The sequence below is a fragment of the Thermobia domestica genome, chromosome 18, assembly GCF_964235325.1.
Source record: "Thermobia domestica chromosome 18, izTheDome1.hap1.1, whole genome shotgun sequence".
In the NCBI taxonomy this organism is placed as follows: Eukaryota; Metazoa; Arthropoda; class Insecta; order Zygentoma; family Lepismatidae; genus Thermobia; species Thermobia domestica.
This window is the reverse complement of record NC_137471.1, coordinates 57,902,111-57,928,660: the sequence shown is the minus strand read 5'-3', so window position 1 is coordinate 57,928,660 and position 26,550 is coordinate 57,902,111. Positions and strand designations below refer to the sequence as shown.

The 26,550-nt window shown below is 35.6% G+C and overlaps 1 protein-coding gene across 1 annotated transcript in view; it reads right to left on the bottom strand.

The window, feature by feature from the left end:
• LOC145675827 (regulation of nuclear pre-mRNA domain-containing protein 1B) overlaps window positions 1-26,550 on the bottom strand; it is a 105,060-nt gene that overhangs the window by 30,586 nt on the left and 47,924 nt on the right. Inside the window, exon 4 of the mRNA XM_081746563.1 lies at window positions 11,498-11,597. Coding sequence (XP_081602689.1) covers window positions 11,498-11,597 — 100 coding nt within the window. The remainder of the gene's footprint in view (window positions 1-11,497; window positions 11,598-26,550) is intronic.

Genomic DNA, 26,550 nt, shown 5'->3' with positions numbered 1-26,550 from the left:
ATACTTTTTACTTTTCACGTGACTTGTCACTATTTGTCGTCGCGTATCATTCAACGAAAAGATGCTCCCACCAAATGTTGCCGCGAGCTGAAATTTGACACTTGTACTCCCTGAATCCATAATAAAAGTATTATCTAACAACCAGGAAGGAATAAATAGTATATTTGGAATATTCGAAATTGACATGCTTGTTATCTGCACAGGAACACTGAATACAACAAATACCGAACACCACAACTACAACACCTTATCCCTTTCGATCCTGCCCCTACAACAGCAGTGATATGAAAAAAGCAATGAATTTATCAGAAAGCTGTTATTATGCACTTCCCTACCCCTTTCTTGATCGCCTTTCTATACAATAATATGCTGTGATAAATGTTAACAATTGTATAAAATATTTTTTCTTTTGCCACGTACGTCGCCATGATCCACTACATCAAATCAATTTGTATTTGCTATTTCTTTTCCTTTTCAGCACAGTCAATTTTTGTGTTCAGTTAGGTGTCTACGCATTGATAAGTTTCTAAAAGAAGAAATGAAAATGATGAACTAAAAAGCGTAAGAAAAGCGCCCTTAATACACGATAATAAAGCGTATGTACTCATTCTCAGGTTGCTATTTATTCATTTGGAATTTCTTGTAATAATGTCTTAATTATTTGTATTAACTATTACGTTCGCACATTTGGGTGCTTATAAAAATTTTATTTTACAGAAACGAATACTATCACGACATTAAAATAAAAACACACACCAGAAAGCGAGCACAGAACATCTTACGCCTAAGAAAAATAAAATGGTGTTCAGTAACATTATTTACAAGGTGAATCAGGTCAATCATTTCAAATTCGTAGTTTTACAATTATTGATAGGCGAAAGCTCGTTACTAAACATTTATACTTCACATTAAATAGTTAGTTTAACATCTCACACACGATATTGCGTCTGAAATATTATCAGATCTCTGTATCAGTTTTTTTTCTTTTTTCGTTCAGTGTAATATATGATAATGACCTGTCAGCAATAGATGATCTATGTGCTTCTCTAGTTTCAAAACCCAAGGATTATGACGAAAAACAGGGGCCACGGTGGCTTCACAATAGAGCGGTCACCTCTGGTGCATGAGGTCCCTGGTTCGATCCGAGCTTGCGCCAAGTGAATTTTGAAGTGGACAAATACCGTGTGCACGGGTTTTCTTGGGGTTCTCCTGATTTCTCCCACTTTATTCATTCCATCCTTCCATTCATTTCTCATCATTACAGTCTCCTTTAGCCTAGCCGGCATAATCGTGGGATGTAAAACTGAAAGATTTCATGTCATTTCATTTTCACGAAAAAAAAATGATATAGAACAGTAACACATAAACATGATGGAGAGCGAATTTACGAGTTTTTCCGCACAGCGAATATGAACATGCCAACATTAAAACTTAATTGCATATCATGATTCACAGTATACTGGAAACAATAATATTCTACAATAATTTGAATCGTAAATTCTAACCGTTCACTTTACTTCACTGCGAATTGCTAAATAAATAAATCCAGGCCTTGTTACGTATTTTTGGAAAGGGATGCTAGCAAGATGTATTCATGGCGGCACGTCCTCCAACCCACAAAACAGTTTTTATCCCCTTGTCAAAACATGCATCCCAGTTACAAAATATTTTTACATTTCTTATCTGAAAGAATCTTCTTCCATACAACTTTAGACATTTCGTACTGGTATTAAAAAATCATATAAAGAATTGGTTCGAAGAATAGTTTGTGAGAATGACAGACAAAGAAAGCAAAAAAGAAAAAGAAAGTAAGAAAAATTAAGAAAGAAAGTAAAGAAAAAGAAAGAAAGAAAATAAAGAAAAAGTAACAAATAAAGAAAGTAAGAAAGAAAGAGAAAGAGGGAGAGACTTTCTTTGCATTCATGACAGTAAATATTGTTCATATCCTGTTGCATCTTTTTGAATGTCAGAATAATTTTAAAATGGGAATAAACAATATTTTTTTTTTCTTATGAAAAATTACCATTAATAAATCACTCAAATGTATGACTATTGATGGAGAATGATTAATAAGTACCTCTACGTGTACAACAATTAACAAATAGTGTTATAAGCACAAAGTATACGGTACACTTTCGTATCTGAAGGCGTATCCAATATTTAAAAATTACGAGTCCGATGAAATTAAATGGGTTATACATTGCATATTGCCCCAGTGCATTCACTGATGTGTAACTTTATTAACAATTTTCGTAAACTCATAAGCGCTTCTGAAATAAACCTCTTTGCAAATTAAAATACTCTACAATGAGAACGTAAAAGCTCACATATTAGTAACCGTATTCCAAAATTCTTTCATTTGTGTTCTAAGCTACCTTCCCTTAATTCCGGAAAGGAAACGCCGATACAATCGAAACTAATGGGAACAAAAAAGGAAAAAAGTTAGAATTATGCGTGCGTCGAAAATGAATTTACAATTGCATTGTTGATCCAACTGTGTTTTGTGGATAATTAAGCAATATAATATTCCAGTGTGCAAGCGAAAAGCAAACAACAATGCGAACAGCTGAAGAACGTAAGTTTGCTACACATCGTTAGTGGAAAACAAGATGAAGTTTCTAAGTTTGAAGCTGCTAATTAAAATACAAGCACTTAACCATTTGAAATCGCCTTAAAAATCAATTTTTAAATGTTTTTAAAGTCTCATTCTTCGCAAACTGAAACTTTCTGACTCTTAGCAAAATTCCCAGACATTTCTCAGTTTTCCACGTTTGCCGCCATCATGTGAGGATGATTGTGAAGCATGAAAAAATGTGTCCTAAATTGCAACAGAATCTACTTTTTCGTGATAGTTATAATGAAACATTGTATTTAAATAGAATGGGGAGAGGCATTCACCCTACATCAGTTGCGTAAATTCACCGCTCATTCCTGACTGCTTTTAATTTCAAGCACTGAGAGCTATGGAAAAAACCCCAAGAAATTGTTCAAATATCCTAGCAAAATTAAATAAACTCTACGAAACTTATCATGAAAAAAGGTGGGAGAGGCGAATGCATCCATTGCTCTCTCGTGATCTTAGGTCAACCAAAGTGTATGATTCAGAAGCCTCAAAGAAAGTATTCGAGATACTGCATCAAAAATTAAACACTTTTTTCAAATAAAATTTTCGAGGAACATATTTCTTAAAACTTGGGATGGACGAGAAATTCACCCTTTTATTATTGGTAGATTTTAACCCCAAGCTGTGGGGATCATCGGAACTCCCTAAAAGAAAGACTGTACGGTTTTGTCGAAATTGCATAATTTTTGAATATATTATTTATTAAAATTGCTTTGTATGCAAGTGTTCAAGCTTACAATATCAGAGACTGGTCTTCTCTTTAACATCCTTACTTTTCGTGACTTGCAACCGTAAACAATATAGTTATTTCTGCACACTGAAAAAAGACACATACGAAGATGCATTATAATCAGGCAAGTTTCACGAGATTTGTCGTGGAAACGACAGACGGACAGAGACACAAAAACCAATCGACTCAAATGGTAGATGCTTCGCTAACGCTCATTTCAATAAGAAGAGGAACCATTCGATTTTTCATTTTACCAAATCTATTTCAATTATTCGAATTTGATTCTATATAGAATTTATAGACTATAAAAGTGAAACATTCTCGGTTATCGAAACAGGTCTTCGGCTTGTTCGGTGCTGAAGAAATAACATAGGTGTTCCTTAATGTAAACAATGTATTATCCAAACAGAGCAGTTAAACCATAATCCATGTGACCTAAAAGGCTGAGAACCAATCTCATGAGTGGAAATATGTTGATGGTTCAAAGATGGGACTGGTAGCGTAATGGTCAGAGCAATAGCAAAGCTAGCCCGAGATGCGAGTTCGATTCCCGGAATAACCAGACATTTTCACACAATTTTCACATCCATATAATTAGTGAAATATATTAATTTAGGTTTATTAACGTTGCTTTATTTAAGATTTTCATTTTCTAATTTATTTATATTTTATTTCACTATAATGCAGCTTTTTCTAAACAATATGTCGCGAAATTTTAGAATTAAAAAAAATATATATCTTATACCATTCAGAAGGTCTGTAAGTCTAGATTTTAAGACATTTTTTTTTTTTTTAAAAAAACCATGATGCCTTTAATAATAAGTTAAAAATTTAAGGTTAATGAAATTGTAGCAATCAACGCCTACGACAATGTCCAATTCTAACAACCTAATGTAAGTGTGTCAACATGTGTACGTATTTTTCGGTAAAGTATGTGATATTATCGGCTGTTTTCGATTACTTTTACAATTTGCCCACTTCGCACTGCCTGTCAGCAGAGAGGCTTCTTGTCCCCGCCAACACAAGCTGCACATAAAAATTCAGAATAAAACTTTAAAAAAAAATGTAGATCTGAGCAAAATACTAAAAAAGATAAGACATTAAAAGAGAAAAAATCTACAAAAAATTAACAAAGGTCGTAAAAAGACTAGAACATGACACAAAATGAATAACAAGAAAATGATTTTAAAAATTGCAATATTAATAATTCATAACACGAAAAATCTAATAGGAAAAGCTCAGAGTGCGTTAGCTACCGCAATTTCACAAACAAATGTGAGATTTCTGTACCAAAGACCTCATTATCTTCCAGAACCTCAGTAAAATGTTCAGGCATTCCTAGGCATCTTCTGAAGATTGAGTATTCTGGGCATTCTACTAACATGTGTTGAATACTCAGTGGTACGATACGATCTTCACAATACAGAAGGTTAGCGCGCCACCACGCCTTTCCTTGAGCGGTCTAAATTGAAACTTATACAATACTATACAACTGAGAAAAAACTGTGGAGAATATAGGATGATAATACTAAACAGAGGGAAGAAACTTGGAAGGAGCGGAGCTGTGATTGATATAGAAGACTATGGAAGAAAATAGAACAAGGTACGAGCTTCGTATTTCCTAATATTGTTAGTAAAGATCTGATATGTGAACGGAAATACAGTTAGGATAGAAATTACGAAGTAAAATTATAGAAGATAGAAAAGCATGGTCTGTGGTTATTCCGTAATTAGGTAGAAAAGACTCATCAAAAATTTTGATACTGTACAGTGCAGAAACGTGGACATGACGAAAAACAACTAGAAACTATCGAAATGTGACTATGAACAAGGAAGAAAAATAGTTTGATATAAAAGCGATGGAAAATGTTAGGAAAAGTACAGGAAAATGAACAACGTTTGAAATTATTAAAACGAGGGAAAAAAAAAACTGGTTAGGGCACTAAAAAAGAATCATACTCTCAGAGATGGCCGAAGTATGATAGAACGAAAACGACAAAGAACGCAGAAGAATTCAACTAACGGACGGGAAAAAAACTTGAATGGGGACTTCTCAATCTGCGGCAATGACAGTTTGTTGAATTTTAGCATCCTTTTTTCAGCACTGAGGGTATATAAAACGTAGCTCTACAATTCAAGGTGGAATCTGAACCATGGTATTGCGTTCAATGCTCTCCCTCAGAAAATCAAATCTGAAATCATATGCAACAAATGCGCGCGCGCGCTAGCCTCTAGGCCAATGGAAAGGGCTCAATGTACGGCAATGATCTGCTAATGAGTAACTTAAATTTACTTAAAATGACTATATGACCAAATTTTAACCTTCGTTGTCTATTTAACAACACTCCAGAAACATACTTCCATCGTAACGCCATTTCGCAGCTGAGTGTGGTTATTTATGTCCATTTCGAAGTCTAAAATTTTAGTATGCAAGTTAAAATAAAACGAAACTTTTAGTGTAACGTTTAGTGGTTATGCCTTTTAGGGTAAAGATGACGGATGATTAATAGAAGTGAATTACTGTGAAAACTGGTGGGATGTGAATGAAGAAGGAAACGGAAAGCCCTGAGAAAACCCACGGACATGATACTATTCACCATAACCTCACATGTCCAGGGATTGAACCAGGAACTCTTACACCAGCGGAGAGCGCTCTACACTGAGCCATCATACCCCTCTTCCTACTAGAACAATAAATAGTTGTCATATAGTATGTAGGTATTTGAAAGAAGCTGTGAAATTGCGAACTCTTCTTAAACATCGTGTTTCTCTGTCTTAGGTTCGTATGTCATTCCTCTGTGTTTTACGAATTTAATACAAAGACAGACAAAATTTCCCATACATCTAGTACGAAAGATGCAGAAATCACCTTTTTCTTTGCGGAGGAAATTTGTTGATTTTTCTTTTAAACTACAAAGACCTGAGAAAATTTCTCACACATCTAGATATTACATGAGGTACACATTTTTTTTTCTTTCTTTTTGAAGAGGGTGCAATTATCCCCTATGATTATCTTTTAAAAGAAAATAACTTAAATTTTGGCTTATGATTTCCATATTCAACCACCAACTTTGCTTTCCTATAACAAGATTCCATATTTTTCAACGAGACTATTACATCACCGTTTTTTTTTTTTTTTTTTTTTGAGAGGGGGACCACTTTTATTAGGAAGAATGTTTTACGGACCACCCTATGTTTGTCCCGTTGGAAAGTAAATTTATCATTTTTAAATGCTTTGTGAATACGCTAATACCAGTACATTTATACAGGGTGATTACAAATGATTCATCAAATTTGAGAGGACTGTATTAAAAATGTGACATACAGTAACGAATGATACATGAAAATCTACAGAAACTGTCCAAGTTTCGATGTACTTTTACAAATGATCGATGTGGCTTCCTTTCATTAAACGACGTACACTCATGTCCAAAATGATTGTCACATATTTATAATCGTCTTCTTGTAAGAATATGGTTCGATAATGCTTTTGCAGGGTACTTTTAATTTTGATACTGTGTGTATAATCGGGAAATGTATATTTGTGGTAAATTTCATAGGAAAAAGAATTAAAAATACGAACATTAGAATGAGTACAACAAAATATTGCTAAATGGACAAGAAAGTTTTGTTTTCGTTTTATTTTCTTATTTACTTGTCTTTTGACATGAAATTTGCAACATACATGTCTTTGCCGATTATACACACATAGTAACATTATAAGAAATACCGGGCGAATTTTTATCAAATTATATTCCTACAACAACATATTTATAGACATGTGACAATAATTTTGGACATGGGTGTACATCTATATGGTAGTCTAGTTCACCCTACAAGTGCTCCAGCATATCCCTATTAATGGTTGTAAATGCAACTATAATGCGATCCTGGAGATCACTGAAAGTTGTTGGTAGTGGAGATACAAACACACTGTGTCTTTTACATGGCCCCAAAGGGGGGGGGGGGGAATTACAGATTGGGAGACCTAGGAGGCCATGAGAAAAGCGCTAAGTCATCTTTAGCTCATCGCCCAATCCAACGACGTGGGAGCTCTTAGTTTAGTGAGCGATGCACTTCAATGTGCTAGGGGCGGTATCCTATGAAGTTGGAATAGGAAATTATTGGAATTCTCTTTCGCTTGTCAAAGCAATCATAACTGTAGCATATCGAGGAATGACATACCTCTCACAATGTTCTCTGTGAAGAAAAAACGGATCATACACTTTTCATTTAGACACTGCAGCAAACACATTCACTTCTGGTGAATCTCGTTAATGTTGTATTGTAGCGCTGTTCAGTACCCTCAAATACGAACATTATGGCAATTAATTTGATCATTCAAACATAATGTCGCCTCGTCGCTAAACACAGAATATCAAGAAAATAATCGACCTTCATACCGTTCTGCACAAAATTACAAAAGTCATATCGTTTGATAAGGTTTTGATAAGGTGGTTTGGTTGTGACATTTCCAATAACTGTAATGTAGTACAGTTTCAGTCGCAATCGGGTTCGCAAAACCTTCCACACAATTGGTTGCTGAATATCGAGTTCCCAACTAGTACACTATGCCGACTTTTGTGAGCTATGTACAAAACTCGCTCCACTATTTTATCAGAAACGCTTGGACGTCCTGTGCTTTTACCTTTCCACAGCCAGCAAGTGTCGATGTCATATCAGAATCTTTCGACGACCTGGTTGCGAACTATCTACGAAATGAACGCTGTACGGTAATAATAGAAATACAATTCTCATATTTCAAAACACAGAACAGACGCAATTTCAGAAACTAGGCTTGTGGTGCCATTTGAACCACGAACCAAGATTACGAATACGAGAAATTAAACTTTCATATGCTTTCTTTCGTTTCATCATTAGCATAAACGTACTGTATTAATACAAGGTAACCAAAAAAGTTCTTGCCGTTTTTGACGTCCCAGTATCATGCGCTCACAGAGAGGAAACGAAATGATGCAAGTGTCTGCCAAGCGATCAGGAGTTAGTCTGACCATCGATCTTTAGTAATACGGGCACGTTGCGCACAGTCCAGTGTCGAAAAGACATGGAGATATCGAAGTAACTTGTCCGCGTGTATTTGTTGTATGAATTTAAAGTGGGCCTGTCATCACTTGTCGCATCAAGTCGCGGCACATGTAAGGTATTTGGAGAAAATGCCATGAACGAACGCTCTGCAAAAATTTCGTTTCAGAGAAATGAGGCTCTCGGATGAACATCGCAGTGTGTGGTCACGCAGGGTTGGATGGCGAGGCCCTGAAAGCAGCCATCGAGGAGGACAGTGGTTTAATGTGTGATGAACTTGCGGAAAGGTTCCATGTTTCCACTGTAACAGTCAGACTGCACTTACATGGAATAGGGAAGTCATACAAGTTAAGTAAGTGAGCACCCCATACACTGTCGGCAGTCAACAAGAAACTACGAGTGATTGTCTCTTTGTTCTTGCTCACTCACCTGAACCACTTATCTTTGATTGCTTGCTCACTGGTGACGAATAGTGGGTCCTCTATGACACCCACGCGTACCAGACATTGGTTGTCGCCACGTGAACCTGTTCCCCACACCTAAAGACCAACTCTGCACCCACGAAAGATTATGCTCTCTGTATGGTGGAATTGTCGACAAGTGTTGCATTACGAGATCCTCCCACCTGGTTAGACCATCACTGCTGATCCCTACTCTCAACAGTTGCAAAGGGTGTGCTGTTCTTTCACGACAATGCCAAGCAACATTTGGCAAAGAGGACCCGGGAGACCCTTCAACAACTTGACTAGGAGACACTGCCATGCACATATTAAACTGACCTTGCGCCAACAGATTACTACCTTTTTAATTTCCTCGACAACCATCTCCGTGGGAGATCCTTCGCAAATGAGGGAGACCTGTGGAACGCATTCACGGACTTCTTTGCATCCACAACCGCTAAGTTTTATCACCAGGATATTGCCCAGCTGAAGGAAAATGGGCAAAAAGATAATGGATACTGATGGAGATTGCTTCAATTCCTAAAGGTAGGTACCGTCCATTGTATTGTTTTTTGTTTATCACTACTCTAGAACAGCAAAAACTATTTTAGTTACTTAAAACCCGATCCAATAGATCATTTATATCATTCTGTATTTTTAAAACAGCATTAATTTAAAATTTCCTTAATTTTATATTAGTAATAATAGAAGAAATACATATTAGTTTTTTTTTTTTTTTTTTAAATATAGTAATTGAACGGTATCAAGAATATTTTATAATCTGACCTCAATATAAGCGATTAAAATTTATATAATTTTTTATCTTGTTAAATTGTATTAAATGTATTACTTGTACACTTATATAATCTACACTTGTTCCAGATTCTCAACTACAACATGCAATACGCAACTGACTTGAATTTAGTTTCTTCCCCTGTCTTTCTGGAGTAATCTTTAATCTAAGAGGATTACAAAAGCAGACTTCAAGGAGCACATTTTGAAAAATGCGGCTTTACACCATACAGCACTCCCAACTTCTGCTCAATTCTTGCCCCGATATTTTGATCTGATTTCAAAATAGTATTCTTTATTTTCCAGAAAAGTTAACTTATGCAGCTAAGCTTGTCACTTGTATTGTTTGGGCTGCCTAACTCCAACCTAATTATTGCCTGAAAGTTACACAACCTGTCATTTGTCTAACTTTAAACATGCATACAAGAAAGAAAAAAATGTATAACAGGAATAAAAATACGCTTATATTTTAAAAAAAAACACTTTCGCAGAAGTCCCAACATGTTTCGTTTGAAAAGCTTAATGTGAACTTAGTTTGCATAATTAAATAAATGAAACGTAATTTTAAACATGTACGCTCTTGTTGTTTTGGAGTTTAATGCCAGTCCTCAGCAGCAAAATTATATGGGTTGTGGATCTAAAACTAAACGCAGGGTCCAGATATGAACTCCCACCATGTATTGAACCCAAATTTCCCGCACCAATGGAGCCAACGCTAAAAATTACGCTATGAGGGTTACCAACCGTACATTGCACGCCTAGCTCTTTATCAACATAACTACTTCTGTCTTCACTGCTATGAACTAAATCATTAATCCGAGTTAATGTATTTGAAACAGAAATCTCGATAGTAATGTCAAAACAATTGCCCCGTTCTCGAATTTGAAGAATTGTTAAATAGGGTAGAAATACTTGTTCCGTTTATATTTCTGCAAAAACTGTGACTTCATGGAAACATGAAAGTTCAGTTCTGAAACCATGAGAATAACTTACGTTTAGATGATACTCAAATTACAATCGATAATTCTGTAGAACAAACTATAATTGTTGCACATTCCATACAGTTATTAATCTTTCTTTCGACTTCAAGATATTCGAGGAAAATAGTTATAGATGTAAATAAAAGCCTATAACACTCATCTCATGCATTAAATTTTAAAAGAAGTGGTGAGAAAAGATTTAGCATTTTGGTCTACAGATGAATAATCTGAAGACGTTTTACTACTTCAAATCTAAAATATTGGTAACAGGAATACGACTGTGGTTATAAAGCAGGGATACTTAAGAAAACGTCTTTATCAAACCAGAAACATTATTTCTACTACAAGGAAGAATATTTTGCAAAAACGGAGTTTTCTAAGCAACGTAGATACCTACATAAACGATGGACAAAATTTATCAATGAAACTTTTTACAGTTGGTTTTTTCTTCGGCTGCTTCAGACGAGTGATGCAATATATTATTTCATGAAGTAAATTCCAGCAATTCTACACAATCCATGAGTCTACAAACTACTTGATTGGAATTAGAGAACTCACAGGTTCATGATTTACCCATTTATCCTATAGAATATCCAGTTGATCTTTTCGCATTTCCCTCCCTTATTTGTGTGTTTAAACCAGGAAAGAAGATAGATGGAACAAACTACTATTTCTTCTCTCAAAATAAAATCTGGAAAGGACCCAGAAAAATAAATAAAACGGTGTTGTTCGAATTCTTGCATCTGCAGTACTAAATGAAACATTTTTTGGCAGATATTGATCAGAATCTTTATTTTTTCATTTGGTATAAGGAAACACCTCCCTGAGTTTGTTCCGGTATTCTTTATTTTATACCCTGTATAACGACGAACAGAAGATAAAAACACACCTTGAAGTTTGGACAATAAGGAGACCTCAGATACTTCCGGAGGTAAACTTGCTATCTTTTCTCTCACTGCTGCATCACAGGAAGCAGAATTCTCCAGGTCCTGAAAACAAGACAGGTAACAGAATTATTCAAAATAGTAGTCAAATTAAGAGTTGAATTTTATTTTAAATAAAATCATTGAATCTTTGAATTATCAATACCCATAAAATTAACTCAATTCAAGATTACATTGATGTAACATTTCTGCTTAACACGAAATACTTTACTATTCAGAAGCGGATCTTTATTTATTTATTTACTTTTAAATGTTACAGAGACATAGGAAATTATGTGGTACCTGATCTATGAGTTCCTTCCTACCAACAAATCTAGCGAAGGTAGTATCAAACAAAACCGAAAATCAGAGTTCAATAAATTATTACAGTTGTTTGTCTGAACAGACTTTTTAAGGTGGATCACTACCCGGAAGTCAGTATAAGCATTAGTTCATTGCCTTAACCAACTCGTAAAGAAATTGCACATATTATTAATATTGCACTATAAAATAGTTACGCGTCAGCTACAACATAAGATACTATTTCCTGTGATTATATCTTCTGTTATCTAAAAAAGTAACATATAAGAGAAAAACGTGATGAGTCTTAAGATAAGTACGCAAGATGGCGCTTGCTGTTAGATTTTGCTACTCCTGTGCTCAATTTTATGACATTTTTACTTACAAGCATAAATTATTTTATAAGTAGTTGTCTCATTACGGAATATGGATATTATATGACCATTTTTCGTGTTATGTTTTACATTTTATCCAAATGTAATTCTATGTTTACGGAAATAGTTTTAGCGGCTGAATCTCATGCTTGCGCAGGACGCCATAATGCTTCGTTGCCAAACTTGCATGTGTACTGTTGCAGTCACAGTAGTAGGGCAATTCCTTGTTAGCGTTTCAAGTCCAGAGGCGGAACCTGTGAATTGTGACAAAACTATTATAAATAATAAAGGTGGAAAATGGGGAAACGGAAGGAATCATATACAAAAAAGAAGAATCCAACTCAAAGCAAAAGATCGAAGAGTCAAGGGAAGCGAATAGAAAGGGAGAATAATTTAAAGAAACAGCTAAGCGCTTTTCATTTTTTTTTAACTGTTTGTTTCCACGTAAGTATTATGCACACGTGTAATACAAAGGTAGTTTATTTTGACGATCATTTTGAACGTTAAGTATGTAATGTATGTTCTTTCTGTTTTCTTCTTTTCTTTTCTTTCTTTCTTTATTTTTGCTGAAACTCATTTTGCTTAGGTAAAATATTATACGAGTATATTCTTGAAAATAATTTATATATGTTTTTGAGCTTTCATATGTACACGAATAGTTGCCTGAACTATTTACTGGGAAATACTAATTAATTTCACTTACTAGGGAAGATCGTGGGGTGTTACTCGGGCTTCATATTGATACTATGCTCAGTCGATTCCTTTTAACATATGAAAATTAGGCAACCGGAGAAATCCTCGAGCGCAAGATTGTTCGAATTATGAGCGTTGAAAGTTCAAAATTGAACAGATTTTGAAAAAAGGTTTGAAGTAACCACGCTTTTTGATATACACGCTTCAGTTTTGGTATTGGGGTGTTTTCTTGGGTGCTCGACAAAATGATGAGGTGAAAACGTGCGTATTTTGCAAGGTAAGGAAACTTATTGGGGAAAGGTTGAAGGGTAATGGCGTCTTACAACTTGCAAATTGCATCCTGTTTGGCACGCCGGGTCAATAGGCTAATAAAATGTATTTTCCGCCAACTGTATTGTCATTCAAATGTCAGTTTTCTGTGTGGCCACCTAAACATTAAACAATGACATTTGTCTCCGAAACGCTTTGTCGGTGAATTAACTTGAACGAGACTCTCAACCCAGCCGGCCTCTGTGCATTGTGGAAAAAATGAAATGTTTCAGTTTAACATTCGATGATTATGCCCTTTAGGCTAAGAAAAACGATGATTAAAGCAAGAGAATGATGATGGAAGAATTGGTGGAATGAGAGGAAGGGAGGAAACGGGAGTACCCCGAGAAAACCCATGGACATGATGGTATTCATTGTGGAAGATGGTGTTTCAATATCTTATCCCTAGCCATTTTTTAAATTTTCAACGGATTTCAATGGCGATTGTTCGAAAATAGTGGCCAAACTTCAGACAATATTTTACGGTATTTCGCGAGAAATGTGACCAAAAAACAAACAATCGGCTAGCGATGATAAATACAAACAGCGGTTTTCTCGAGAATAAAAGTCACCTGGTTCACAACTTTGAGCGCACATTTCCGCTAACCATTTTTTTTCTTTCTTTAAATGTTTCGGTCAATTGAATATCTTAGAATATTTCCTGGATTTTGACCAATATTTCCCCACAATCGACATTCCAATTCGCTGAAAACTAAGTACATGGCAAGCGATGATGTATTAGAACGCCGTATTCTGCCATGCATAAGCGTAGGCCGAAAGGGTTCGAACTACCGCTCAGGAATTCCACGGCAGGCCTGTCTGGCGCTGCGCGAGCTGTTTGGATCGCATTTCCGCACGATTAGGGCCTAACTAATAAATAAAATACCGGTGGTATAAACTAATATTCGTATTCACCCTCAATGCCAGCCTTAGTAGATAATTTATTTGATTTAACTTCATTTTAACAATAACATTATTTTCGTTTTCCACATATGATACTATATTTTAGTGCGGCCCAGTGCAAAATTTTTGCTAAACTGATCCGGACAAAACAAACACATTGGTGACAGAGCTTTTTGAGAAAATATTGGTCTCACTCCTAGCTACAGAAGGGGAAGAATCATGCCTGTAACCAGCCCAAAATTGTAGGAGAGGGGGGGGGGGGCGATCCAACCATATCATAGTTCATCACCATATTATTGTTCATTTGCAAGCCTACCGTGAAAATTTAAGGGCGGCAGTAAAAATTTAAGGGGAGTCCGGCCCCCTAGACCTCCCATGGGTACGGGTCTGGGAAGAACACTACAATATAGATCATAACAAGTTTAATTATGAATACCATGACGTTCTTCATTGAATTTTTCACGCCTGGTAAAGCGTTTCCAAGAAAATGTCATTGTTCAGTTTGTGGTGGCCACACAGGAAAATGATATTTGAATGATCATACAGTCGAATATGGGTAGCAAATACATTTTATTAGCTTATTGAGCCAGTATGCCAAATAGGGAACAATTTGCAAGGTGTAAGACGTCATTACCCTTCACACCCTTCGAAATAATTGCCCTTATCTTGCAAAATGCGTAAGTTTTGATCTTACTACTGTGTTGGGCATCCTGGAGAACTCCCTGATGCCAAAACTGAAGCGTCTATCTCAAGAAATGGTTCTTCAAACTTTCTGCAAAATCTGTTCAATTTTGAACTTTTAACGCTCATAATTCGAACACGCTTGCGATCGAGGATTTCTCCGGTTGCTTAATTGTTTCATATGAAAAAGGCGTCGAGTGAGCATAATATCGATAATATCGATCGAAGAGTTATATCCCGCGACCTTCCCTAGTTAGTATTTAAAAAATTTATAAAACCGTAAAGCTTGATTATTTTTTTCCTATAATGAAAAGAAAGTATGTATACCTTCAGTTGAGAAACGCAACCACTCATGTAGAAATGCAAATCCTTTTTCTACTCCGTAGCTGCAGTGGCTCCGTGGTAGAGGATTGACATCTTGGATGTGGGGTCACTGGTCCGATCTAAGCTTTGCCAGGTGAGCTTTATGATGGACAAACACCATGTGTATGTGGATTTTCTCAGGGTTTCACCGTGTGCCCCTACTTTTCTCATTCTACCATGTCATTCATTCTTACCATCACCGTCTCGTTTAGCCTACATGGCATAACCGAGAGACATGATTTTTTTTTTTTTTTTTGTAACGTCCTATCATTGTGTTTCGAAGGAAAGGTGATGATGATGAAAATGACTGAAATAGTTGAATGAATGAAAGGGAGGAACCCGGAAGAACCCCTCACATATGGTTTGTCTGTTGTCCACCACAAAGCAAACTTGGCACGAGCTGGGATCCAGCCAAAAAATCTCACCCACCAGAAGTGAGTGCTCTAAGTCTAGCTCTTATTGATCCAATATTCGGCCGTAAGTGATACGTGTACCACTTGCGGTTTCAACATAAGAATAAGGAGCGGAGATAGAACCTATGCTTGGGACACTGAATGTATACCAACAAATAATTGCTTGTTATCACTTAACGTCTTTGCTCTATGTAACTTGAAATTGTGATAAGGGGCAATGCAGAGTCACTGGATGACGCAGTTACAATCACTGGCATAAGTCACGGTTCAATCTATAACATTTTTCACGCTGTGCTCAGATTTCGGAATGTGTGCGCCAGGATGGTATCATGCCAGCTGATAGACGAACTGAAGCAGGATGTGTTGATGTGACGAGATTTTGCCACTCCGCCAACTTTCAGAAGAGATTCGTCATTTGGAATGAAATATGGGTGCCCTATTATATTCCGGAAATAAAATATGAAAATTTTAAGTTTTACGTCCCACGATTATGCCGGTTAAGCTAAAGGATATGGTGATTATGAGAAATAAATGTAATGGTGGAATGAAGAAACTGGGAGGAAATGGGAGAACCCCGAGAAAACCCACACACACTATGTTTGTCCACTATAAAGTTCACTTGGCGCGAGCTGGGATCGAACCAGGGGCCCCAAGCACCAGAGGTGAACGCTCTACCACTGAGCCACCACGGCCCCATTCCGAAAGTAAGAAAGAGAGCATGCAATAGAGGCAGTATTCATTATTGGACACAATCATCTACAAGGAAGTTAGTACTTTCTTCTGGGATCAAAAAGGGTGTTATTTTGGAGCATTAGAGCCTACGGAACTCATAGTCTATAATAGCTTGTATTCCGATCTCCTAAAAAATCCTAAACCTACTATACGAAGTAACACGGACTTCTCAAAACACTCATACTACTGCCTGTGCAATGGCTGCGATCATTGAAAATCTTTGTTTCATTCTACTTACGTACCGAATCTAGCCTCAGTGGTTTTCACATATTTGTATCTCTTACTAAAGAGAAAGAAGTTGTAATCTGATGAAGAGGTGCAACAAATGGTATGACTGGTTGCGTAGCCAATAAAAAAAAAAAAGTTCTGCAGAGGCATTGGGATACTTTGTAAATAATGGGAAACTTATATTGAGCGTAGAGTGGATTGTGTAGAAAAATTAAATTCATGTGTTTCATACTCGCTCAATGTTAAAAGAAAAAGTTTTAAAGGTTTTTGACACCTCATAAAACTAGAAAATTGTTGTTTCCGTAAGTATTGGATATGGAAGTGGAGACACAATTTTAACAACCGGCTCCTAGGTGAATGTCACCATTGAGCAAAGCAATATGCTCTGTCAACGATAAGGCCATGGGCAGCGAAGGCAAGGGGACAATGGCTTTACCCTGCATTTCCGAAAGGTGTTTGGTTGTTTCGAAACGTTTTTATCCAGAAACACACGTGAAGGCGTATTATATTTGGTTACACCCACTAGCATATTTAATAGGAGACCTATTTAATGTAGTCCACAAAGTTATGCAATATGCCTCAATAATAATTGTTTTGCATTAAGCGTTAAGCGTATCAATGTATGTCTGACTTTTGCCCCTTCTCGACCTTGGAAAAATCCTGCAGATGTTTCTGGATAAAAGTGTTCTTATTTGGAACTGTTATAATCTTCAGGTGTGCATAGTATGAAGTATGAACCAGTACTGAAAGGTAGTGTGAAACTGTTTTGAATATATGTCACTATAAACAAGAATTAAAGAATTCATAGTTGAGCTTGTTATTGTCGAAGATCATGTGATATATGAGGTACAGCAATCAAGGTGCAAAAGCAAGTACTTGCAAAACAATTGGAGAAATGAAGTAGTTAAATATACTAGTAGATTTTAATAAAATCAGCTCTAAATAGCTCGGTAGATATATCACCTCTGGCGCACGAGATCGCTGGTTTGATCCCACTTCTCGCCAGGAGGACTTTATGTAGGACCCATAGTGTGCGTGGATTTTCTCGGAGTTTTCCCACATCCTTCAGTTCACCATTTCGATAATCATCATCACTGCACCTTTTAGATTCGGACTATAATCGTGGAATATTAAACTAGAAACTTTCAAATAGCGCCTTCGGCACCATAATACCCGTGCTAATCGCGTAGCTTTACTCGCTGCGGGTACTTATTCAGAGTTATTTTGACGCGTAATTACTAAAGATTTCGACTAACATAAGTTTCTTGCAGTAGTCAGGCCTTTAGTATGATGTTAATCATACGTCAAAACGACTCTGCATAAGGACCTATCTCAGATTCCTCATTCCACCTGGATTGTGGAACAAATCTCTGTGTAAGTAGGCAACTTAGTAAAAGTTGTTAATATTTTTCATTTAACGCAGCCATGTTTGGTCCAGAAAATGCTGGAATTTTAGCCATAATGATTACGCCACCTAAAGTAAAGTTACACTAAAACATTCAACTTACAAAATACATGCACTGGGGAACATAACTTACAAAATACCTGCACGGAATACAACTTACATAATACCACGCTTGAAGCAACTAAGTCTGTCTTGTTGAAAAGATCTGATTTGTGTAATCAGGGTGTCTACTAAATGTTCATTTTCAAATTCCAGGTTTTATCAAGGTTTTCAAGGTTTATATTTCCTTTTTTTTTTTTTTTTTTCCAGGTCTATACAGTAGAGTGACATTTATTGTAACACGTATAAGTTAATGCAATTTTATATAGTTCTTAACAAAAACTGGTTATAATTAGGGAATGCATATGGCAAGTGATAATTTCTTTAAGTGACAAGATGAAAAGAAAAAACTGACTGAAATGTAGGTTCTTAAGACACAAACTTAATAGATCATAAAATTTAACTTTTTCAATTACCTTACTCTCATCATCGGGGACTAATTTAGCTCTTTTTGTAGTCACTGTTATTCACAACGACCATGCCAAACAAATAAAATCTTATTCAGTCTCTTCTTGTACCCTCAACATACTTTCCAAAAACATTCACCGCCTGCACTCTGCTCATGTCTGTCTCTTTCTCAACTTCGTCTCCACTGAATAAGTTATTATTGGCTTTTAACTTATACTGTAGTATATAACTTTCTTGCATTTTACAAAAATATACTTATTCCATACCAGCCCCAAAAACAATATTTTAAAAACAATTTTAAAACTTCCAGGTTCCTCGTCCAATTTTAGGCTATTTCCAGGTTTTCCAGGTCCAAAAGTAAATTCCAGGCTAATTCCAGGTTTTCAAGGTTTTCCAGGTCAGTAGACACCCTGGTAATAGTTTTATATTTGTATGCTTATTCTTAATTTGCACCTTTGAGACATCTAGCTATAGATAAACGTATAATATCTTTTGTCATTTGCTGAGAAAATTTTACAATAAAAGTAGTTTTAGTTACTCCTAAATGCAGTTTGGGTTGAATTTTGCCCAGAAAACGCTGGAATGTTAGCCATTATATTTCAGCCCCTAAAGTAAAGCTGCTCCGAGGATTGTAACTTCGCTTATAAAATAACATTTTTGATCGTAATAAGAATCTGTTTCGTGTTATCTACCTAGGTAATGATTTTGTATTTGTACACGTATTCTTAATCTGCACCGTAGAGGCATCTAGTTATAAATAAATGTATAACCTTTCACTGACGTTTTCTGAGAAACTATTACCATAAAAATGATATAATTTTTCCCTAAACGCAAATTGAGTTGCATTTTGACCAGAAAACGCTGGAATGTTAGCCATGATAATTAAGCCTCTAAAGTAGAACAACACCAAGGATTGCAACTACGTTTATAAAATACCGTTTTGAGCGTACTTAGAGTCTGCTTTGTCCAAAAGATGAAATTTATGTAATGATTTTGTATTAGTATACGTATTCTTAATCTGCACCGTAAAGACATCTAGTTTGAGAGAAATACGTAGTATACGCATAACGTTTCGTGAGTTGAAAAATCACTTTTGATGAGAGAATATATTTAATACATATTTTAGAGCAGGTAGCATCGAGTAAGTAAAATGGAAATAAAAATTTTCACTTCTCTTCGTAGTAAATCATGTATAAAATTTGATCGTGTCTAAATACTTTTCTATTCGTAACTCATGTGGCAACATCGCATGTGTCGTAATGTGCTCTGCCATCTAGTGAGAAAGTTTTACCCTAAATGTGACTAGCGATCCAGCTTAAGTACGAAAATTCGTTATAACCAACAGCATAATCTAGCCAATCCGTCTTTGTCTTTGCGGTGTAACAGGTGTGACTGAATAGTCATTATTGTCATGTCAATGTCCGATTAAAAATTACAAGCTGACTACCACACTCTTACACCGCGAATACGAAAAAAATGTTTATAATCTTACAAATTACGGATAATGCACTTAATTTCTTCTACGTTTAGTTTTCTAATTTTATTTGATTTTATTCCTTCACGTTCTTTTCCATCATGAAGAGCTGCGAAAGAACCCGAAGATCAGGGTAAGTAAAAATTAAATTGGGTATGATAAGTTCAAGGATTTCTGTTCATTCAAGAAAACATACCAGGATAGAGATAATATTAGTTTTGATATAATTTTTTCCCTTTTATTTTTGCATAAAATTTTTATTGACAATATCGGATAGAAGAATATTTGATTTGAATCGAGGGTACATGGGGGTTAAAGCTGGATTTCAATTTAATCAGGTTGCCTATCTGTGGTTATCTACACTTCACAGATGTTGAGACTTGATTACGGGATGAATCTGAACCCAAGAACTGAATGTATACTACTAGTAATACTGTGTACTGTAGAGGCGAACGAAGTTCTTCTTTTCGTTTCTTTCTTTGTTTTCTTCGAAATTTTCAGTGATTTATCCATTATCAATTTCACCATGCTTCACGCAAATACGAGAATTTTTATGGAATATTTGGTAAATATTTTATCTTAAATTTTTCCCTTTATTTTTCTGAGATTTTTTTAACTTAAAAAAAAAAAAAAAATCGAACGTCTCCAAGGAAACTGTGTCGCACTGCTTCAAAACCAAATATACAAACGAAAATTAACATGTAACATATTTTTAAGAAGGGGAGGGAAGGGATCCAATCTTTGATTCTTGGAAGACTTCAATCCCAAGCAGTGGGAACGATTGGGAAGTTTCAAAGAAAATATACGCCGTACGTATTGCATCAAAATCGAATACATCTGGTGAAAATTATCGAGGAAAATTATTTTCTCGGCATATTATGTATATATAAGAAAACTTCTTATTTTGGAATAGCTTCGCCCTTTTACCCGCTTATCCTTGTCCAAATTTAACTGTAACCAATGAGGGTTGATTAAAATGAATGAATTAGAAAAAAATGAAATAAAATCTTTGAGTTTTACATCCCACGGTTATGCCGGTTAGGCTAAAGGAGACGGTGATGATGAGAAATGAATGAAATGGTGGAATGACGAAAGTGGGAGGAAACGGGAGAACCCCGAGAAAACCCACGCACACTGTGTTTGTCCACCACAAAGCTCACTTGGCGGGGGCTGGGATCAAACCCGGGACCAAAAGCGCCAGAGGTGAACGCTCTACCACTGAACCACCGCGGCCCCCATGAATGAATTCGAGTTTAGTGTCCTTTTCTGCAGCGAGGCTACATGAGATACAAACCCCATGTGGGATCCCAGGGGTGTAAACTATTTTGAGATCAAAATTACTAACTTTACGTAAATTTGATTTAAACTACTCACTGAGCAAAACAATACGTTCACTGTAAAAAATATTAACGTGTAACAGTTTCGTCAACTATTCACTTTGGCTTCACCGGACTTGAGAGTATCCGATGGTGCTGAAGTAGATAGTTGGCGAAACTATTACATGTAATAACTTTTACAATAAAAGTATTATTTTGCGCAGCGAATATTTAAATTAAATTTACGTATACTAAAAGCAACGCTTGAACAACGGAAAACATCACTGACTTTAAGAAACAGATAAAAAGCAAGACTTTTAAACCAGGAAATTGGGTCTCTCGATATCTATAGCAACAACAATTTAAAATCTTATACAGGTTACTAGTTTCTACTCATCTACGTCTTCTCCGTAAGGTATAAAACAAAACTCTGTCTATTTAAACAATTTTCTTCCAGCTTTCCTCTTTCTTTCAAATGTTTTAATAGAAGCATAGAAATCACAGATGACTTGTTCAAAATATGCTTACAACTACCAACATAGTGCTGTCTTGTTTGGTGCAAGAAATTTTATTCTTTCGTGTATTTTAACAACTATTCTTTAACACCTTTATGACGTCTATCCACCGGAAGTATCAATTACAGTTTGCTATGTATAGGGTAGAAGGGGCAGGAGTGGGACAGTGAAAATTTTCCTCGCATCACTGCCTTTGCGTCTTCTATCTTTAGATTAGTAACATTCGAACTTAATACTAAAATGGTTGCTTACTTGTTGACACATAGCACTTTGTGAGGTAAGAAATACATTTTAAGCCACTCAAGGTAATTATTATATCTAATACGTAATACAAGCGTTCTGTACAACGTAAATAGATACATGTATGCTTTATATACAAATTGAAAGTTACATTATAGTAGTCTATTTATAATAGATCATCATTCTGATGCTGGCATGGCGTTTGAAGTTACGACGCATGCAAGCAAAAACGTCTATGTAGGTATGACTTGGACATAATGAAGTAGGAATGAATGGAGCAAAATAGTGAAAACAATATTTTTATTTAATATCTTTTGATGATTTTTCTTTGTACATTTCGTGTTTATTTAGTGCAAGTGATTTAGTACTGATTTTTAATTACTGAAAAGTATCAGAGGTAACTATTCATACGTATTCATAAAACTATTGATTTTTCTTCCGACTACGCCGACATAATACTTGGCAAATATTATGAAATGTAGGTAAAAAGCTGTCATGTAGATGCAAATGATATTCAAGCCAAATTAAACTTTAAGTTGCTACTTCTATTTGTGATGATATTTGCAACTACTAAATGCATGATAGCAACATATTTGTGATTAATTTTATCACTACAAGTTATTTTTAACTACTGTATTAGGATCAAAATATCGAGCACCTAAACAGGTTCTTAGTAATTGTTATGCTTCATCATTGGGCTCGGACCACGACAAACATTTAAACTGCTGTTTAATCAATGAAAATTTTTCATTTAATCTTCCAAAGAGCCTGAAATAATTACTTTACTGAGCAGTCTGCATCCATGTGGATCCGAACCACACGAGGTTACACCGGGAATCGAGTCCGGATGTCTTGCGTCGAAGATGAGAACACTAACCTCAAAGCAACGAGGGAGCTCAGGGACTGATCGGATTTCTCTAATGAAAATACGCACCATGTTCAATGAAAAGTGAATCACTTCTACGTAGTTTACAACGAAAATTTGATTTTTTGTTTGTGTGTTTGTTTAAATTTAGCGTCCCTGTTCAGCACCGAGGCTATATCAGACAGGAATTACATTTTAAGGTTGAATCCGAACCATCTAATGCATTCGAAGTTTAATGCTGTCCTAGTGAGAATCGAATTTAAGGCCACATACGCCAGACCAACGGAAAAGACCTGGAAATTGTTTCGTATATGTGCAAATTTCCAAGATTTTACCCCCTTATTGTTGATGCATTTCCACCTCAAACAATAGAGTTACCATATATCTGCAAGTTAGAGGAAGATACATACCAAATTCCATCAAACTCCAATACGTTTCATGAAAGTTTTCGTGGAACGGAAGGACGGATAGAGACACACAAATGCAGGCTGAGCCGAATGGTAGAAGCTCGTTCACTACGCTTGTGTCAATTACAATTCTTCTCGAGAACTTATATCAAATTCCAATTTACTTTTACCTTTAACTTCACTCAATATCACCCTTAAAATGATTCTGGTCTTTCAACACCAAGCGAATGTATAACCTCTTGACTTTACACAAGGAAGGTGAATGAGGTCACGCTTCAAAAGACTGCAACCTCCGATTAGGGCTGTACGATATCTGGATTTGGATATCGAAAATTAATAACGACAAAATATCAAAACTTGATCGATGTATGGAAAAATATCTATCAGTAGAATTTTTCGAAACTGATATTTCAATATTTGAAAATATCCATCGAAAAAGTTTTCACTGACTTTACTCGTGTACATATGTCGGAACGAACGGACGAACAAACATCGAAATATCACTTTTTCAGTATGAAACGTGCGAATCAGTTGAAATTTAGAACTGGATTTCTTTTTTAACTATCGCCACAATTTCTTCTCTCATATCGCCGCTCGAGAGTAAAAAAGATTTAGCAAGGTGGCAACAGTCCAGTTCATTTATTGAATCACTGATAAATTGAACTGTTGCTTCTTATATAGGGTATCATAAAACATAGCTGTTTTCATAAGGAAGTATCAGAAAATCGATATACCGATCAGTAAAATGTTTTGATATTAGTATTGAAAATATAGATCGATCGATATACTGAAATGTCGTTATATATATATATACTCTTCTGTTCTTTAATTATAGTTCAGCGTCTTTTCTCATCATGAAAACATGGACCTACACTTTAACGTGGAATACGAATCAAAATAAGGTTCCACCAGAAACTAACATGGGTTACTCGTACTTAAAGCATGAGCGTTAACAGCTCTTTGGCGTATAAATAATATCATCTGGTACAAATGGGGAGTGTACTACACGGTAGTTCATTCGCAAAATGGATAAGAATAACGTATCAATAAACTAAAAAGATAATCAGTTTTGCTTCTGAAAAAACATTCTTATAAACTGTTCAAAATTACATTAAACATTGAATTTTCGCTAATAGTTGTGGATATTGCCGAGATTAGGTCAAATGACTGGTATTTGGTACGAACAGAATATATGGAATTTAAATGTTCACATTCATAAATAAAAACCTCTCTTAATACCGGAGTGTATAATCCATGTAATGTAAGCCGCTTAAAGGCCAATCTTATCAATAAACTTAAAGTACTATTTTTGCCCCTCCTATGCGTACCAAATACAGTTGCTTACCTACGTCTTGACATTGTTGACAGCTGTTAGCAAAAATTCGACATTTAATATTATTATTATTATTATTATTATTATTATTATTATTATTATTATTATTATTATTATTATTTTTTAGAGAGTTTGGTACACCAGAATTCCTTTATATATTTACTCTGTCCCTGTATCCGTCCGGGAGAAAAAAAACAAGAACTGCTCTATGAATCACCATCCACGTTCGTCAACATGTAGAGGGGCAAAATTTAGGAATCGAGTTCGTTGATGGAGTTGATATCTAAATCGGAAGTGGTAGAAATCAATCACTTCCGGTTTTAACGTTAGCAGGAGTCATAGTGGTCTGGTCTCTTCTAAATAGTTGAAAAGTGACCAAAACATGTGAAAACGTGACCATAATCTCATCAAAAAGTAACTTTAAACCTTGATGCCAAACTTGCGCATAAATTAGATTTTACATTTTTTTCAATCAAAATTAGTGGTGGGCACAAAAATCGGTTTTTCGGTGTTCGGTTTTTAGGAGAACCGAAACCGGCTTTTGAAAATTTCAAAAAAAAATAACGGTTTCGGTTTTCTTCAAAACCGGTTCGGTTTTATCCGAAACCGGTTATCGGTTTTCTCCAAAACCGGTTCCGTTTTTCACCTGATCCGGTTTCGGTTTTTTCAAAATTTGTTCTCTTTCTGACCAGAATGGTGTTTCGTTGTTCTCCGGAAACCGAATCAATTTCCACACGAATAGTTTTATGTGTTTTCGAAAAGTTTTCACCGAAACCATTTCGGTGAAAAACCGAACCGGTTTTGAAGAAACCGAAATGTCGGTTTTTCGGGTTTCGGTTTTTATAGAAACCGGTTTTCGGTTTTTATAAAAACCAGTTTTGCATATCCCTAATCAACATAGGGCTGGCTGGATCATAGCTGAAATACGTAATGTTTCAACATGTTAAAATTACAAAATTATTTTACTTAAGTTCGTTAGCTAATAAAAAAAATTGAATTACTTGTGTTTAAAGGTTTATTATTAATTACATACTTTGCATAATGTAATTAATATATAGCACCGAGATTACCATTAACTAGTAATAAAATTTTGTCTTGGTACCACATGATTGGTAAACAAGTATGGCTTTTACCAACATTCCGCATACGATGAAAAGTAAACTGTAAACAGAAGGGCTCCTAGAGAGCTAGAGAGCTTAAGCGCCCACTAACCATCCACTGTGCTTTAGAAAGAAAAAAGGCTGAAGTGAGAATAAAGCTGACTTGGTTTACATGTGGCAGCACAGCAGTACTGAAGTTTTTACAAGAGTAATAAGTAACAAGTTTCTGCCTTTTCCCATTTATTTATATAATATTTTTCTTAGAGAACTGCCAATCAAAATACAAATCACACGAAAAAATGACTTTACCCTCCAAAAAAGCAACTTGTGGTGACCGACTTGAAAAAAAGTAACTTTTAGTGACCAATTTGAAAAAAAGTAACTTAGTTAAAAAAGAAGTGACTCGCGCTGAGCCCTGCGTTAATGACTATAAACTAACAACGCTAATACACAGCGAGAAGCAATCAAGCAATCAATTACGAATTCCAAGAATATAATTCATCTCCACTCTAATCTGTCCATTAAAATCGGAAGTGGTACAAATTACTTCCAATTCTGGTTTCAATATTAATTGGGAAAACAGCACGCCATACAAATCAAACTCATTTACGTGCTGTACACATAACATTACTACTTGTTAAAACAATCTAGAAGAATCTGGAGAAGCAGAAGTGAGTATCTTTTGAGTTTATCAATAAGACTGCTCTTCAAGCTGCTGGTATTAAAAATATATACTACCTGAATATTGTTTTTGAATTCCCAGATCAAATCCAGGAGCCTTTGTACAAATATGACAATCTCTCGAAACAGCTGTTGCATGTTGCAGGTATAGTATATCTAACGAACATTTGTAACCGAGTA